Source organism: Sesamum indicum, linkage group LG3, assembly GCF_000512975.1.
Source record: "Sesamum indicum cultivar Zhongzhi No. 13 linkage group LG3, S_indicum_v1.0, whole genome shotgun sequence".
Classification (NCBI taxonomy): Eukaryota; Viridiplantae; Streptophyta; class Magnoliopsida; order Lamiales; family Pedaliaceae; genus Sesamum; species Sesamum indicum.
In genome coordinates, this window is record NC_026147.1 from 19,596,935 (window position 1) to 19,615,286 (window position 18,352).

General features: G+C 36.7%; 3 protein-coding genes across 5 annotated transcripts in view; 2 read left to right on the plus strand and 1 right to left on the minus strand.

Moving 5' to 3' along the window:
* Window positions 1-2,764, plus strand: part of LOC105158868 (protein PLASTID MOVEMENT IMPAIRED 1) — a gene marked incomplete in the record, with an annotated part of 3,179 nt that extends 415 nt beyond the window's left edge. The window contains 1 exon segment of the mRNA XM_011075765.2: window positions 1-2,764. Within this exon segment, the coding sequence (XP_011074067.1) occupies window positions 1-2,458 (2,458 nt within the window).
* Window positions 7,030-13,939, plus strand: LOC105158869 (monosaccharide-sensing protein 2). Of its 3 annotated transcripts, none has more exons than XM_020692972.1 (6): window positions 7,030-7,900; window positions 8,116-8,238; window positions 8,505-9,065; window positions 10,164-11,110; window positions 12,047-12,234; window positions 13,313-13,939. In XM_020692972.1, the coding sequence occupies exons 2-6, from the start codon at window positions 8,160-8,162 to the stop codon at window positions 13,755-13,757; spliced, it is 2,220 nt and encodes a 739-aa protein (XP_020548631.1). In that variant the 5' UTR covers window positions 7,030-7,900; window positions 8,116-8,159; the 3' UTR covers window positions 13,758-13,939. The 3 variants fall into 3 exon arrangements, with proteins under 3 accessions (XP_020548631.1, XP_011074068.1, XP_011074069.1); XM_011075766.2 differs by having other exon boundaries at window positions 8,119-8,238; XM_011075767.2 differs by having other exon boundaries at window positions 7,030-7,327; window positions 8,119-8,238.
* LOC105158870 (protein MULTIPLE CHLOROPLAST DIVISION SITE 1) lies at window positions 14,451-17,602 on the minus strand. The gene is made up of 5 exons (XM_011075768.2): window positions 17,442-17,602; window positions 17,059-17,310; window positions 15,971-16,137; window positions 15,298-15,685; window positions 14,451-15,046 (listed from the first exon to the last, which is right to left on the minus strand). Exons 1-5 carry the CDS (start codon window positions 17,493-17,495, stop codon window positions 14,852-14,854), a joined length of 1,056 nt encoding a protein of 351 aa, XP_011074070.1. The 5' UTR covers window positions 17,496-17,602; the 3' UTR covers window positions 14,451-14,851.

The following is an 18,352-nucleotide window of genomic DNA, read 5'->3' on the forward strand; positions in this document are numbered from 1 at the left end:
CCCTACCATCTCTGCCGTCGGTGACAAAGATGGGGCGACCGCCAACCCAAAGTCTAGGCCCAGGCGCATGTCGTTGTCTCCCTGGCGGTCTCGGCCTAAGCTCGACAACGAAGAAAATGATCAGAGAGGAACCAACAAGGCATCATCAGCATCTAAAGAAGCCAACAACAGGTGGGCTGATGAACCAGCTGCATCATCAGAGAAGAAATCGATATGGAACTGGAAGCCGATTCGTGCGCTTAAGCAGCTCGGCATGCAGAAGCTGAGCTGCTTGTTCTCTGTTGAAGTTGTCACAGTTCAAGGCCTTCCGGCTTCCATGAACGGGCTTCGCCTGTCTGTTTGTGTTAGAAAGAAAGAAAATAGAGACGGGGCGGTCCAGACGATGCCATCCAGAGTCTCACAGGGGGCTGCTGATTTTGAGGAGACTCTATTTATAAGGTGCAATGTTTACTACACTCCTGGCAGTCGAACACGCATGAAATTCGAACCACGTCCCTTTCTGATATACGTGCTTGCGGTTGATGCTGAAGAGCTGGATTTTGGACGACGTTCGGTGGATTTGAGTAGCTTGATTCAAGAATCTATAGAGAAGAGCTCTGAGGGTGCAAGAGTTAGGCAATGGGACATGAGTTATGATCTTTCCGGCAAAGCTAAGGGAGGTGAGCTTGTTCTGAAGTTGGGCTTTCAGATCATGGAGGACGGGGGCGTTGGAATATACAATCAGGCTGAGGTGCAGAAGACAGGCAAGACCAGAAGTTTCTCACCATCGTTTGCCCGGAAGCAGTCGAAATCATCCTTCAGTGTTCCAAGTCCAAGACTGTCGAGTCGAGCTGAAGTCTTGACTCCTTCACAGCAAGGAGCAGCATCAGATCTTCAAGGAATTGATGACTTGAATCTCGATGAGCCTGCTCCAGCACCGTCAGTTCCTCCTCAGTTGCAAAAGCCTGAGGAACCGGAGGCGAAGATTGCTGATGATAATGATCTCCCTGACTTTGATGTTGTCGACAAGGGGGTCGAAATTCTGGATAAAGTCGGTGAGGAAGGCGACGAGCCTGAAGAGAATTCAGAGAAAGGATCAGTGGCAAGTGAGGTTGTCAAGGAAGTTGTGCAAGATCAGTCCCACCTGACAAGATTGACAGAGCTTGATTCGATTGCTCAGCAGATAAAAGCTCTTGAATCCATGATGAGGGAGGAGAAAGAAATCAAGACAGATGAAGAAACTGCATCACAAATATTAGATGCAGAGGAGGATAAAGTGACGAGAGAATTTCTTCAAATGCTTGAGGATGCAGAGGGTGATAAACTCAACGGTTATGATGATGAAATTCCTCCTCTGAAGCTGGAAGGCTATGAGAGTACAGAAGAGACAGAATCCGAGGTTTTTCTGCCCGATCTTGGGAAGGGATTGGGATGCATCGTTCAAACAAGGAACGGAGGCTACTTGGCAGCAATGAATCCTCTGGATACCGTAGTTGCAAGAAAAGATACACCAAAACTAGCAATGCAGATATCGAAACCGTTGGTTCTTCAATCAAACAAGACTGGTTTTGAGTTATTCCAGAAGATGGCAGCCATAGGTCTTGAAGAATTGACCTCAGAGATCTTCTCATTGATGCCTATGGATGAACTCATGGGCAAAACAGCTGAGCAGATAGCTTTTGAAGGCATTGCTTCGGCAATAATCCAGGGAAGGAACAAAGAAGGTGCTAGCTCAAGTGCTGCCCGCACCATCACCACCGTCAAGTCCATGGGAACCGCCACTAGTACAGGCAGAAAGGAAAGAATTTCATCCGGGATATGGAATGTCAGTGAAGAACCGGTGACGGTTGATGAGATTTTAGCATTCTCATTGCAGAAGATAGAGAGTATGGCAGTGAATGCTCTGAAAATTCAGGCAGATACAGCTGATGAAGATGCTCCATTCGACGTTTCACCACTTGATGCAAAAAACATTACGCCTAGTGGGAAAGTTTACAATCACATATTAGCATCTGCTACTCCAGTTGAGGACTGGATCAAAGCTACCAACACAAAGGGTTCTTCATATGATGGTGTGGACTCTGAAGCCATAACGATGTCTGTGGTTGTCCAGTTACGGGATCCAATCAGGCAGTATGAGGCAGTGGGAGGCCCTATGCTAGCACTGGTTCATGCAACATGCGTTGCAGACGACTCGTCCAATAATAATTATAGTGAGGAGAAGAGGTACAAAGTGGCAAGCCTGCAAGTTGGAGGCATAAAAGTGGGAAGTTCAGGGCGCAAAAACGCATGGGATGGCGAGAAGCAACGGTTGACAGCATTGCAGTGGCTTGTAGCATATGGGATAATAAGGGCAGGGAAGAGGGGAAAACGTCTAACGTCAAAGGGACCGGATCTCTTCTGGAGCACGTCATCCCGTGTAATGGCTGATATGTGGCTCAAACCGATAAGAAATCCTGACGTCAAATTCACCAAGTAAAGTTCCCAGTTTTTTTGGCCTAAACAAAGTGAGAAGGCCGAGTTATTTCATTCTTGCATGTCTGCTGCACATTCTTTCTATTAAAATGAAAAACAAAAACATAGTTCGGCTTTTATGTAAAGATCACTGACTTATTCTCAGTATTTACGTGTGTTATACTAGAAGAACGGACATCGTTCAAACATACATTAGCAGCTTTCGATAACTCAAATCATATATAGTTTTACGTTTTAATTATCGTGTATGTAATTTACCAAACATCAAACAAAAGAAATGTGAACGGCATTGCTCTTGTGTTATCCTGTATACTGTCTGATGAGTATTCAGCTCTAGCTTCTAGTGTATATGCAGCAGATAAAGTTGCAGTAAAGTGCTTTTCTTACATGTTTCACTATTGTTTCCTGACATGTATGTAACAGTGTGCATATATAGTTGCCCTTAGGCCACCGTATATAATTGTGGGCAGGCGGGCGGGCGGGCGGGCGTCGTGTGGGCAGTGTGCGATATTTGTGCGACTATAGGCATTAATTGTTTTCACATATTCGAACTCAAAGTTTAAGAATTTAATCGAGATTTGATAAAAGTAATTTCGAAATAATTAACCTTTTTAAAAAGTGATTATAACGTCAAAATTCACAATATCATAATTAGCACATACAAATATCAAAACTGGTCTCATTTTTCATATTAGTAAAGGGATTCATAAAATTAAATTGGATAATTATATGAAAAATATTTGCAATAGGATTAAAAGCCACATATTGTAGCTTGTATCGAAATGACATTGAACCCCCTAGAAAATGAGCTAAACGATGCTAGAAATTGCATTAGCACTCCGAAAAAAAAAAAAAAGCAGATTTTAACCCGTTCAATTATAAAGTCAAATAATTAAGATTGAGTTTCATTTTTTATAATTACTAGTCGTAGCGGCATATCATTTGCGTACATATAATAAATAATATTCTATACTTTAAATATATAAATTAAAACATCGCATTTAAAAAATATCAAAATTAAAAATAATATCAATTCAATAAAAAATTAATACAACAGTGTCATAAACAGCCGTCCTCGAATCAAAATTTCCCACATGACTGCTCAAATGATTCTCTACTTGTTTCTAATAGCACACAATTGGCTACATATATTATGAGTGAATCAGTTTTATTGATGCAGGTGTTGAGCATTTATTTGACATGTGTCTTTTTCATTTAAGGTATGTGATCCCATAATTTTCAATCACATCATATAAAAAAATTGTACCATCTCTAATTATTGGGATTTGAGACTACCCAAACAGTGTGTTTTTGCGAAAGTGCCACTTCCACTAATAATATGTGTGAGCTACACTTCCATTAGATTTTATATAATTATAAATATTTTTTATTTAAAAAGAATTATAAATATTTTTTTAATCTAAAAAATAATTATGTATTTTTTAGATGTGAGGTAAAAACTACTACTTTACTCTTACTGATTATTTTTTACAAAAAACAACGATAAGGGTGGGTAAAAATAAATAATTTATAAGGTATGGTAATCCACAGGAATATTTTAGAATATTCAAATATAATTCAAAATGTATTTTGGTAAGTTCATATAAAATCGGATGAAGACCTATTAGAGGCTAATGGAATTGATTTGTTGTTAGACGGATGTTAAACAGAAGTTATTTTTAATTTATCAACATCGAGAAAGTATTTGTAATTATGTTAAATTTTAAGAGATGTGACCGTAATTTACCCATAATATTATTCTTATCTAATCAATTCACGTCCAACAATATTATTCATCTAAAAATTCTTTTTTTAAATTATTCTCTCAAATTCAAATCCAAATTTTAATTCATTCAAAAAACAAATTGTTGGGTTTTTTTGGAACAAAAACTTCATATAATGTTTTCTTATATCTAAGAGTATTTTGGTGAATATTTTGAGATTAGGAAAAAAAAAAAGATTATTTTAAAGTTTTCTTGTAATAGTCTAAAAGGAAGTCCAAGGATAGAAATAGGCAAATTGTGAAATATATTTGATTTGACATCATTAATATTAAAAAATGAATTATCATTTTTCTTATATAAAAAGTATTTAATTTAACAACACTAAATAAAATATAACACAATCCCGTCAACCAATTTAAATATATTTTTATTTTTAAATAAAAATTTATACAAAATTAATAACACACGTTTTCCATTGAAAATTAAAAATAAAACATAACCAAACATGGCCAAGATTTTAATCAATTTTGTTGTCCGAAGTTATCTTACTAACGAATCGAGTACAGTTATATCATGAACTTCAATCATCAATAATTAATATATCAATTATGAATATCAGATATATATAACTAATCAACAACTATTATGATTAATAATCAAAAAATAAAAAAATATTATTAATATCCGACACGTTGATAGAATTCGACGCTATAACATATATTCGGACCCTAAGTATTAAATAAAGTTTACATTTCCCTACCAAAAATTATTTTAATGCACTAATTCACTTATTCCAAAGCACCAGTTAAGAAACAAGATCAAAATTTAAAATGAGGGTAGGGCAATGCAATCATGGGCATCAACTTTGGAAGAATAAATTGTAGCAATAGGAACTTAATTAAATTCTAATCATCATTCTATTTCCACCTCATTTATTCCTCTCACTTTTCATGTGACAATCATTAGCTCTCATTTAGATAGACCTGAGATGATGGGTTCTATTAATCATCTGCGCCCTCTTAAATGTTTAAATATAATTATCAGTTACAAAAATTATAGGAATAATAATACTCCTCACTCTTGAAGTGTGATGTAATTATACGTAAATTTATTATAATTTAAGAAATAATATTTAGCACATTTGAGTTTGTTTTGTCTAATAAATAAATCCCTCAATTAGTCAAAATTCATCGATTTTGCTGATATTAACAAAAATGATCAGAAAATATCTATATTAATCCCCGATTGACTTAGTACTGGCTTATTGCAGGTCAAATAATTTTTTTCATAATCAAATTACCCTCATACGTCTTCGCTCGTTAATGCATATGAAGAGGTATATCAGCAAATTCAATGAATTTTAGTTAATCGAAGGGACTCATTTATTAGATGGAAGCAAACCTCAAGGTGCTAGATGTAATTTTTCAAAATACATGGAGTCTATGTGTAATTAAACTAAACTTCATGGGAGGGGAGTGTAATTATCCCAAAATTATATATAAAATTGTCACTATAAAAATAATTAATGTTCATTTATGATGACAATTTAGCAATAATAATAATAATAATAATAATAATAATAATAATAATAATATTGTTGTGTTGTTGTTATATTTACAATCCCTGACCTGTGTATTTTTACCGAAATTATCTATACCAATTATAGAAACCACCAATGACAACAACAAAAGGATAATTTCTGTAATAATTTTGATATTTTTTGGGGCGTCTTTGTAATTCTTATAAAAAATAAAGATGATTTGTATAAATAATATTGATGATTTTGGTGAGTATATATTACAATTCAAAAGATAGGACTAGTTTGTGTAAACAAATCATAAATTAGGGAGTGTAAATATAATTATTTATAACAATAATCATCTGTTGTCACTGAATTGTTACTATATATATCATAATTTGTTTTTAGGGATAATTTTTTACACAATTTTTTAATTACAAATAAGTAATTATCACTATTAAAATTATAAAACTCATTATCGCGACAACATAAAACTTCGATAAATATAATTAGTAATAGTATTAAAATTATCTTCTGAAATTTTTTCCTGGTTAATATTCTCTTTATTATATTCAATAAATATTAAATTCTCTTCTCAACATCCTAATTATTTTTTTCTTAGGAACATTAAAGCACTTACTGTTTCCCTGTAGCTCTAAAAATCCGAAAAATTTCAAGGCTGTGTTTGTATGGAGTCATTTGGGTTTAAAGTAAGAATTTAGAAAAAAAATTGAATGAAAATTGATATTTATTCTCGATTGACTTATTATTTAATTATTGCAGGTCAAATAGTTTTTTTGACTAAACTATGTTATAACAGTGAAGATGTATCTCGTCACATATATTTAAATGTGAAGATATATAAGGATAATTTGATTATAAAAAAATTTATATGACCTGCAATAAATTAGGGCAAATATTAGTTTTTATCTAGTTTTTTTTACAAATAGCAATATATTCGGTAAAATTTGGCTAATAAAAAAATTTATTTGTTAGATAGAGACAAAATTAAAAGTTATTAAATATAATTTTTAAATTATAAGATTTACGGTTAATTACACTAAATTTTACGCGAGAAAAGTACAATTTATCCCAAAAAATTATTATAGAATGTCTATCATTAAATTTATCAATCGAGATACACTATTAAAGTACTTAATGCCACTTTACTTTTAAATAAATTTAATAATTATTTTAATATGATAGTGGAGGAAAAAGAATTACTTCTTTATATTTTATGAATAAAGTAACATTATTTTCTTAAATAAAAAATCATTAGGACAAACTTTATGTTCGTTCCCCTGCCCACATCTGTTAAACTTTTCTCTTCTTTTTCTCACATGAAGAGAGAGAGAGAGAGAGAGAGAGAGAGAGAGGTCTCTGAGTTACCTCAAGAGGCGGAAAGGTTAAATAGTATCTCATCCCGATGAAAAGCAAAGAATTGAAGAAATAAAATATGGGCTCAAGTAATAAAGGAAGCACAAGTGTACAACAACAACAACTACTGCTGCTGATTGTTTTCGAGGAATCAAAGAATAGTAAAAGATGAAAAAACAAGAAGTGAAAGAAGAACAGAGGAAGATCTGAATTCTATGGCTAGGATAGTTCTGGGTCATCAGATTGTTGGGACGTAAGGAATAAGCCTACACTTACTTGTTTTCTTGTCTCCTTTCTCGGTCTTCTGCTTGAATATCACTTCTCATCCCACTCTATTTTCTGTTACTTCCCAAGATCTCTTATTTTCTTGAATCCCTCTGTTTTGTGCCGTCAGTGTTTCAATTTTGGTTGAGTTGTAAAGATTCGGTTTTTGCTGGTGATTGTGACTCTTTCTCAGTTTTGAACTTCTGGGCTCGCTCTGATTTGCTCCTGTTGCAAGGATTCTGTTTGCTTGTTCTGAGAAGCCCTGTCTAGAGAAGTTATCTTTAACTGAAAAGAACTGTGTGTTTCTTTCACGTAGATGATATAGCTTGCTGGGCTTTGCTTCTTTCACTCTAAATTCACTTTTGTCTTGCAAGAACTTTGATTTTGTCATTATTCTGTGAAGATCCTATAGATATGCTCTTTGAAAGGGAAGTGTTCTCTCTACAAGTCAGTTTATAGAGACCACTAGGCATAGGGTCCCTTTTTACGTTGCTTTTACTCAGATTTTAACTCAGGACTCTCAGCTTCGTTCCTGACGTCTGCCCTTTCTGCTTTTCAAAAGGTAAGCAATCTACATCACCTTTTGGATCTCCGAGATTACCTCCCTTTTACTCTTTTTTCTAGGTGGTGGGATTTTTTTCAATTTTGTATGTGTTTCTTCTCTCTTTGAGTATCTTGTTTATACATAATTGCATGACCGTAGGCTTTGTGTAGTAAGATCTTTTGAGATTCTTGATTGTCATTACTATTTTGTTAATCTTGGTTTCTCTTTGTTAGCAGGCTGGTTTAAGGCGTCTGAAGTTTGATTATTTAGTGAAAAGATGAACGGCGCTGCATTGGTAGCAATTGCTGCCACAATTGGCAACTTCTTGCAGGGTTGGGATAATGCAACTATTGCAGGTAATTGTTCTCTCTTCTCCCAAGTGTATTTATCATGTAATTCGGTTTTTGAGACTGAAAGTCAATCACTTGAATGTTTAAGTTTTCTCAACTGGTTTATGCTAGTTTAAGTGAAATTGGAAAATCGGGCTTGTTACTTTTACTGGGATCTTTTGATTTTTATTCTTTTTGCTTAAAGTGGTATACACAGAAATCAACATTTGGGTTTGACAAGTATATTGCTTCGTATTCAGTTTGTGAATATTTCTAATTTCTATTATGTCCAGGAGCTGTTGTTTACATTAAAAAAGAGCTTGAGCTGGGAGCTGCCATAGAAGGGCTTATCGTGGCAATGTCACTCATTGGAGCCACAGTTATCACCACTTGCTCAGGAACGATATCAGATTGGATTGGTCGGCGTCCAATGCTTATTCTGTCTTCCATATTCTATTTTCTCAGTGGCTTGATAATGTTATGGTCTCCTAATGTCTATGTTTTACTTCTAGCAAGGCTCTTAGATGGGTTCGGTATTGGACTTGCTGTTACTCTAGTTCCACTCTACATATCTGAAACTGCACCATCTGAGATACGGGGACTGTTGAATACCCTTCCTCAGTTCACTGGCTCTGCTGGAATGTTTTTGGCATATTGTATGATTTTTGGAATGTCCTTAGGGTCCTTGACCAGTTGGCGCTTGATGCTAGGAGTTCTTTCAATTCCTTCTCTGTTATATTTTGCATTAACAGTGTTTTATTTACCTGAATCTCCTCGATGGCTCGTAAGTAAAGGAAGAATGCTTGAGGCAAAACAAGTTCTACAAAAACTGCGTGGAAGGGAGGATGTCTCTGGTACATCTCTATCTATCTTATAGATTCTACTTGATTAGTTTATCCTTATTGTATGAAATTGTAAGCTAGTTTGTCGGGTCTTAGATTAATCTTATGTTACCTTTCAAAGTTTGTAAGTAGTGTTGTTGATCTTTGGAAAAAGACAAATTTCAGTCAAACCTAGTCAGCTAGTGTTGCGTTGTTTTATCAGGCCACAGGGTTCTGATAAGCTAGAATTTTGCATGTTATTTGGTGATATACATTTGTTTCGTTGTTTCTTCTTATGTTGGTTGGATATTGATCTTTCCAAAGGCAAATTTGTCTTGGTAGGAATGTTCTACATTTCATGATTTTCATATAATACTACTGTTATTGTTAAGGCCAATGTTGTTGACCAAGAAATTCTGCGTTTTGGTTAATCTTTGCAAGAACAGATTACTGATTCTCGCTTATTACCATCCATGTGCATCAATCACGCCAGTCGATCTTGCTCAAGCTATTTTGAAAGAGAGATAGAAGTTAAGGTCCCAGACTCTGCAAAAAGTCATAAATAAAACCAGAATTATTACCCTGAGCTAATTCTCCAAACCTAGTTATAACATTATTAAATCTTTCATGTATTTGCTGTGGGTATTAGATTTTGCAGCTTATGTCATATGGTTGAGATTTTATTGCAATAATAAAATATCCCAATCCAAAAGCAACCTATTCTTGCCCTTGCGAATCTGAACTGTCTTGTTTAGATGTACCCGCAGGTCTGGTCGTAATACGCTCACTGCCTTTGCAATTCTTATACTGGCTAAAAGTCTGTGTTTAGATATTCAACTCGTCAATTTTTCCGAATCTTATGATTTCTTTCCCAGTGTGGTATTATTATTACTGACTAGCGGATAATAGTTAACATGGAATCTCATAAGAAGCTTATGAGATGTTAGAGAACGTACCCTTCCAAGATACTAATGTAGCAACTCACTCATCACATACAGAACAATATTTGTACTTTCATGGAACCACTCTCTTATAAAGGAGACTTGTTTTACTAACAGAACCATCTGGAATTTGGATTCTGTGACCAAGCTGTTCTTTTCATGTGTATTATCCTGGCTTATTCATCTGCAGGTGAGATGGCTTTACTAGTTGAAGGTCTGGCGGTTGGTGGTGAAACTTCAATAGAAGAGTACATCATTGGTCCAGCGGACGAACTTGATGAAGATGAGGAACCATCTGCTGATAAAGATCATATCAAGTTGTATGGGCCTGAGGAGGGCCTCTCATGGGTTGCAAAACCAGTCACAGGACAGAGTCGTCTTAGCCTAGTCTCTCGGCAAGGAAGCTTGGTAACTCCAAGTGTTCCTCTTATGGATCCTCTTGTCACGCTCTTTGGCAGCGTCCATGAGAAGCTCCCTGACGCAGGGAGTATGAGAAGCATGCTATTCCCCAATTTCGGTAGCATGTTCAGTACTGCAGAACCTCCGATTGATAATGAAGAGTGGGATGAGGAGAGTTTGCAGAGAGAAGGTGAGGGTTACACGTCCGAGGGTGGTGGTGCAGACTCTGACGACAATTTGCGCAGCCCATTAATTTCACGTCAAACCACAAGCTTGGAGAAGGATATAGTGCCTCCTCAATCCCATGGAAGCATCTTGAGTGTAAGACGGCATAGTAGTCTAATGCAAGGGAATGCTGGGGAAGCAGCCGGTAGCATGGGAATTGGTGGTGGTTGGCAACTAGCATGGAAATGGTCTGAAAGAGAAGGTGAAGATGGAAACAAAGGAGGGTTTAAGCGGATTTACCTGCACCAGGAAGGAGCCCCTGGTTCTAGACGTGGTTCTCTGGTTTCACTTCCCGGTGCTGATGTCCCTACAGACGGCGAGTTCATCCAGGCTGCGGCCCTAGTAAGCCAGCCAGCTCTGTATTCAAAAGAACTTGTGGATCAGCATCCTGTTGGACCAGCTATGGTTCACCCATCGCAAAATGCTGCTAAAGGACCAACATTGGCCGCTCTTCTTGAACCAGGGGTCAAACGAGCCTTAATTGTTGGAATTGGGATTCAAATACTGCAGCAGGTATTCCAAGTAATGTAGATCAAAATAAAAAACAAAGTCTGTTGATATCTTAACATCTATGAGTTGTCCAGTCCACATACTCTCTAGAATTAGGTTTCACTGGCATCTTACAATTCCATCATTCTTTAACATTGTTTTCTATCCTCTAATAACATCAATTTGCTGTTTGAGATCTTTCTCTCAGCCTTCCTTCACTGCTTATCCGTTTCTCGAATGATCTCTATGCAGATGTGTCTCCCTTCAATTAACTACTCCTACATCTTATTTACATTCATTGCTGTGGTATGGGTGGGTTGGCAAGGTGGAAAATGTGTGGATAGGGTCTATATACATTCGAGTTACTGATAACTGTATAGCCTTCCTCATTGAATAATTTTTCTGAAGACAGTCAAAAGACTACGTGGTAACTTTTGTTTTGTCTTCTTCGATAATGTATCCACCTCGAAGAGGCAACACTGTCAACCCTTATTATTTTGTCACTTACACCTAAAATAGTGCTAAGATATAATCTGAGACTGAATGTCAGCCTAGCAAGAAATCATGTATAGCCAAACAATCAGCATTAAACATGAATAAAGAGTTGATAACTTAACCACTCAATTGAGACTAACAATTTAGATTATTGTTTCACCTGTACCATTATTGGTACTGCCACTATGGTGTTCCATACTCACCTGGAAATGACGTGACTGTTGTGTATTAATTATTCCACTTGAATGGTGCTTCCTTACTGTTGAGGATTAACCCCTTCAGGAGTTTACTGTTTCCTGATCCAGACTGCTTCATTTAGCACATTTGTACAAGTAAATTGTAAAAAGATGTGTTTCCGTTGTCTATTTGCAGCTAGTACTTTTTTCTAGGATGACCCATAGTTTATCTGAATCTAATAGAAAGTTTTCCGACTCATACCTCATTCTTTTCTTCATGGTTGTGCAGTTTTCTGGAATCAATGGGGTTTTGTACTACACTCCTCAAATTCTTCAGCAAGCAGGTGTTGATGTTCTTCTTTCCAACCTTGGCATTGGCTCAGATTCTGCATCCTTCCTCATCAGTGCATTCACAAATCTCTTGATGCTTCCTAGTATTGCTGTTGCAATGAGGTTCATGGATATATCTGGGAGAAGGTAAATTACATTCCTTTCCCCTCCTGTCCTTCACTACTTTGATGCTAACTATTAGCTTCTGTCTCGACTGAGAGTTAACATTTTGTATATTGTTGTCACTTGTGGGAAAAGGTATAGGGAAGTATATAGGTTGATGAAAGACTTAAAACCTTTAGATTTTTACTTTAATGCACAATCACAAAAGAGAGCAACGAATTTGTAGAACTTGGAATGCTAGTCTCTAGCCTTATTTCATGTACCAAAATTGAGGAAGTATTAGAGATGTAAACTCCTCTTTCTGCTCCACGTTCCATTCCAATTTCTCTTTCCCGTCATTGAACCAAACAAGAGTTAAACACATTGTTCCCTTTTCGTTTCTCATTCCCCATTGGTATTACTGGTTAGGGGTTTTAGCATGTGTGTTTGTTTGGATTGCGATTCGCATGAACTAGGGTGTTTTATGATGATTCGTGCAAAAGGGATCTACACTCTGAAAAGTGTGTCCCAGCTTGTTGGTTCTTGAATTATGATCTTGAACAAAATTGCCCGTGATTGGGGACTTGATGCTGCCAAAGTTCTTGGTTTTTGACAATGGTGTTACCTTTAGACTGAAGCATCACTTAATGCTAAGTTTGTCAGATTATTATCTATGACAGCATTTTCATTTTGTTCGTAAAAGACATGTTGCAACGGATAGAATCGGCTTGAACTAGTCTTTGTGATAGAATACCAATGTGCTACAAGAACAGAAATGTATCAGCTCTAGGATGGTATATTTCATCATTGTTTCCTATTTTTCCACGTCGACTACAACTGCTGCCCACCACTCCCACCCCTCCAAACCGACCAGAAGAGCCAGAAACAAAGTTATGCATTATAATTACTTGGGATCTTTATTGCTTACAAGTTTTCAATTGAGGGATGTTCTTTCTGCCACTTTATGACATTTTCTCATATGTATCTATAACCCTATTGAGGAAAATGCCATGAAAGCTTTTTTTTTAGGTTAATTCTACTGTTATTCTGCTTGTCTCTGGAACACATCTGATTTTTATCCTCCGAGAATCTAATCAACTTACTATATGCAATATGTATTCAGGTCATTGCTGCTGACAACTATCCCAGTCTTGATAGTAGCGCTCATTGCCCTTGTGATTGGAAACGTTTTCGATTTTGGTACTGTAGCTCATGCTGTAATCTCAACCATCTGCGTTGTTATCTACTTCTGCACGTTCGTGATGGGCTATGGACCAATCCCAAATATTCTCTGCTCGGAAATCTTCCCAACGAGGGTTCGTGGCATCTGTATTGCCATATGTGCCCTCGTTTTCTGGATATGCGACGTGATTGTTACTTACACGCTCCCTGTGATGCTTAGTTCCATTGGCTTAGCTGGCGTCTTTGGGATTTATGCTGTGGTCTGTGTGATCTCCTGGATTTTCATATTCTTGAGGGTTCCAGAGACCAAGGGCATGCCTTTAGAAGTTATTACAGAGTTCTTTGCTGTTGGCGCCAAACAGGCTGCTGCTGCTAAACACGAGTGATGAAGACATCAGTGTCCGTCCTCGATGCTGCTAGAGATGATGAATGCCGACATAGCAGGTTTTGTGCAGTGTTGTTTCATTGAGATTAGCATGTAGGATTGGATGAGTTCTCTTTGTTGTGTACTTTCTAAATTTTGCTGTGATATGGCATCCTTTCAGTTGGAGAAGTTTGTTGAATTTAATGATAGCATCATCACACGGACAACACAGATGATCACTCAAACTCCCTTATAATTACATCAAAAATGAGAAAATGAAGAGGAAACTTGCTGGATTGTCCAGATTATCACCCTGCCAAAAAGATGTTGCAACAGCCCATCTGGTCAAAAGTACATAATTATTAGAATCAAAGGAGGGTATTAATGAATTCTGAAACGACGAGAATGGAGGGTAAAGAATTGGGATCATGTTACGGAGATTACTGCTTTCTCCCTTTGTCATTTTGATGAATTTAGGGAGAAACACAATGATAGAACATCAGAATGTATTTCAACAAATTTCACTATCCTCTCAGAAACTTCATTCTCCTGCATTTGCAGTTATTGCAATCTTGAAAAGGTAAGGCATTCAGAGATATGCAAATACAAACATAGTCGATAGTTGACATAATCTCTTAATCCTTTTTTATACGACCAAAAGTTGATGAATTACTAATATTGCTCCTATGATGTCCCTCGGTGCCAAAAGAATGTCTTGCAGTTGAAATTTAGAAAGATAGATAGCACAAACGCCAAAATTAGAGAAAAATACAGTGACAACAAAATGCGCCTGCAGAAGCAAGTGTACAACGTTTAACTAGTCAGAGTGTTGCATCTATATTGAAATGAATCGGATTTGAAAGGGGGCAAATGACAAAGCTACACAACAAATTGATGATGGACCTACAAAAACATGACTATGAAACAACAAAACTCTATTTACATTAACTCCAGTTTCACTCCTTGAAACTTTGCAGCTTCAACCATTAGTTGGCTCTTAGAGTTGGCCTGCAGACTCAATTAAACGATGATGTTGCGTAGTCTCGGTTGAAACCCAAAATTTCACATGTTGCTGCCATTCCATAGTGCATTGGCTTCTCAAACAGGCAACAGAACTTATGGGTTTTGCATCTCGTCTGATGGTGGTTTATTCCCAAAGGGATTATTAATGTGATCGGTCGGAGGAGGGTTAGAGCCCAGTTTAGGATTAGAGGTTGTATCTACTTGATTTTCTGACTTATGTAACTTCAGAGGCCTCTCAAAGTCTCGGGCTGCAGCAGGATCTATAACTAACTTGCTCAGTTTTTGCTCCTGCAACACATTTGCGATAAAGTGAAAGTGAAAACTTAGACCACTTTGTTTATTAAGCAGGCATAAAATGGAGTGACAGCTAGTAATGAAGAGATAAGATGACACAAGGTGCCAACAGATAAAAGGTCTGATGATCAATCATGCAAGTGATCAGAAAAGGCCAGATAAGTAAATAGTATTTGTCTGCCAACTCAGTCATGGAAGACTCAAGCATGCCTTTCGTAAGATCACAAAGTAGATAGAGCACATACATTTTGGAGGGCTTCAAGCTTTTTCTGCAGTGCCTCATGCTCTGCCTGGATACGGAATGGAACTCCGTGCTTCTGGTACACATTGTTTTGAGCCAAATCTTCATCAATATCACTAGAAGTTGTTGCAAAAGGATGATTTGCAGGAATCCACCTGATGGTATCAGGGTCTACATCAGGAGGTATTGGTTCTCCTTCCTTAAGAAATATTGTTGGTCTCTTCCACTGATACGCACGGGATCTTCGTTTTTGATGTATTGACTGAATTTCATCTGTAAGAGTCACTGGAGCTAAGCGGTAGACTTTTCCACACATCTCAACGGTGGAATTGCTTTTGCTGACCTTCACCATAGGGTTATTGAATGGATCTTCATATTTGAGAGGGGTGGATCTGTCAAGAAAGAATGAAAAAGGTAAACCAATACATTCGATGAGCAAGAGATGGAGGACAAAAACCCAAACTTCACAGTAAGCAATAAACCTGGAAATCTCTAAGAGAATTCAAGACGGGAACCCTAATCAATATTAAACAAGTAAACTGAGACCAGTAAACTTTAACTTTTTATGCTGTTCACGAACAATATGCAAAGGAATGATCCATTAGAATTTGAGCAATTGACTTTTGCCAAAAATCCTTAGAATCCTAGAATTAAATGAATGAGAGTTAGAACCATACATGCCTCTTCTATCTGATCTAAGCTGCCCCCGGCGGACAAGATCAGCTACAGAGCCCGGACGGCTGTTACTTGACCTCCTTGATGCATAACCCCTCACCACAACAACTAACATGGTCGCTACTATGCATAATCCAATTGTAAAGTTCATACCAGATAGTTTCCCAATCTGCCAAAACAGAAAAGATTGGAGGAAATAAATGTCCAGTAATGATCCCTCGAATATCCTATGCAGGGTAATGCAAGGAGTGAACTGGAAGTAATGTGAAGTTTTGAACATTATGTTTAGATTCTGAGGACCAGAAAGAATTTGGTCATGACTAGCAGCCCATGGCTCCAAAAGAACAATAACCAATCAACTGAGCTATCTGGTTCACCCACTCTTAAAGATTGAAACTATTTACTTTAGCTGAAGCACCAAACATAATTCTTACATGGCAACCCACTTTGCCGAAATATAAAGATAATAAGAAAAACATACAGAGAATAAAGCACTTCAAGAAACCTATGATTGATTATTGAATAAACTAATATATTTTATGCTAAAAAAATCAAAATGAGGAATTACCTAAAAATATTGGAGCAGGAAAATAATGAGAACTTTTTATTGTCGGTAATATCTAGATAAACAGGGACAAACTAAGTCCAAGTTCCAACAGCACATTCTTTTTCAGCCATCAAAATATATTCTATTTAGTTAACCCACAAGCTTAAATTATCCAACAACCTAATGTCGGAACTCAAAATGAGATCACGACGCTTAAAATATGAACAAACGACATGTCTTTAAGTAATTATGCTATACATGAATAGCAGAGTCATCATTAAGAACTTATGGTTTCTCATGGCATCACTAAGTTAATTGTTTTTAAGCATGATTTACACACAGCAATCCAACCTGCTAGATACCAAACTATAAGCCTGTGTGCGTATAAGCAATGCAGATTCAGGGCCAGGAAAATAGTATTGAAAATTAATTTACTTTGAGAAGGATTCATTTCAAATTCAAAAGTATTAGCCCCATTTGCTAAGCTTTATATAATCCTAGAATAAATATAAATAAATAAACCCTAAACAAATAGGAAATTACCGAGAAAACAAACACAGGCAGAGAGGCAATTGACTCTTGCAATTTAGCAACAACATGGTGCTGGGATTTCTCTGCATTATCTTTCACCAACTTCTCCATAACCGCGGCGTCATTTTGCAGGCGCCTGTCGTCATCAGAACCGATCGCTTTCACCACAAACTTCCTGCACATAACTCTTCGATCCCACTTGGCAAAATTACAACCCATTCCTAATACCGACCGCAATTGAAGTTCATCCGAGAAACTTCGCACCTTCACAGAACATCAAATAATGCAAAAATGAGAAATGACAACTAAAAATTAAAAAACACACACAAAAATGCCAAAAAAACTAAGTCAGATTGTTTAAGAAAAAGCCAAACGAAGGTTCAGATTCGACTTACAGGAAGTAAACACGCCGCATGAACATGCGCAGTCCAAATTGAAGCCATTTTCATCCTTCCTGTTATTGATGGAATGAAGAATGCAAAATCATTCTGGCAAAACGGGGAATAATTGGGGCAAAATTGAGCCAGAAGATGTAGGGTTAGGGATTGTAAAATTTACCCCGTAGATATTTTTCCCGTATGTGGGCCGTTTCGGGAAGCAGCCTAATATTGATTTTTTTATTTAGAAATCCACTGGACTTTTCCCTCTCTTTCCATTACTAAATAAAATATGGCCCAATTTTAGGAAGTAGCCCAATATATATTTTGGGCACCTTTTTCTCACTTTTTGGATCTATTCTTTAATCTACATTTCTCACTCTTCTGCGATTTATAATATCACTGCATCGATTTTTTTATTGTGTCGATAATACTCATATGTTGGTTTTCTGGTCTTTTTTTATTTTATTTTTTTAAATGTGATGTGTGGTTTATGTATTTTAAAACGTTAAAAGAATATTTATTATATGCACGTAGGAACGGTGTGCCACAATGTCAAATTACAAAAAAAGAAATTTAATTCAATCAAATATTAGGCCCCAAAATCCAATTATTTCTTTGATGCTATTACCTGATCGATTTAGCCCAGAACAAACTGCTCATTACAAAATAAGAATGTACCCACTGTAACTTTTACTATTAAAAAATAAACCCAAACTGCATTCTATTGATTTAATTTTTGAACCTAATGTGAAAAATAATAATGAAGTAGTGAAGATTGAATATTGAAGCCAAATGTTAGAGAGCTATTGGGGTGTAGTGGGGAGTGTGGAGGGCCCTCCATCTTGGGTTGTTGGACGGCTCCAATTAAAAGGGAGCAATTTCCATTAATTTGTTTGGGGGGTGGGGGGGGGGGAGGCCCCATTAGC

Coding starts and splice junctions, on each gene's coding strand:
- LOC105158869 (XM_020692972.1), top strand. CDS start 8,160: ATGAACGGCGCTGCATTGGTAGCAATTGCTGCCACAATTGGCAACTTC. Junction 8,239..8,504: donor GGATAATGCAACTATTGCAG/GTAATTGTTCTC, acceptor TATTATGTCCAG/GAGCTGTTGTTTACATTAAA. Junction 11,111..12,046: donor GGATTCAAATACTGCAGCAG/GTATTCCAAGTA, acceptor ATGGTTGTGCAG/TTTTCTGGAATCAATGGGGT.
- LOC105158870 (XM_011075768.2), bottom strand. CDS start 17,495: ATGAAAATGGCTTCAATTTGGACTGCGCATGTTCATGCGGCGTGTTTA. Junction 17,311..17,441: donor ATGCGGCGTGTTTACTTCCT/GTAAGTCGAATC, acceptor TGTTCTGTGAAG/GTGCGAAGTTTCTCGGATGA. Junction 15,047..15,297: donor AGCTTGAAGCCCTCCAAAAT/GTATGTGCTCTA, acceptor AATGTGTTGCAG/GAGCAAAAACTGAGCAAGTT.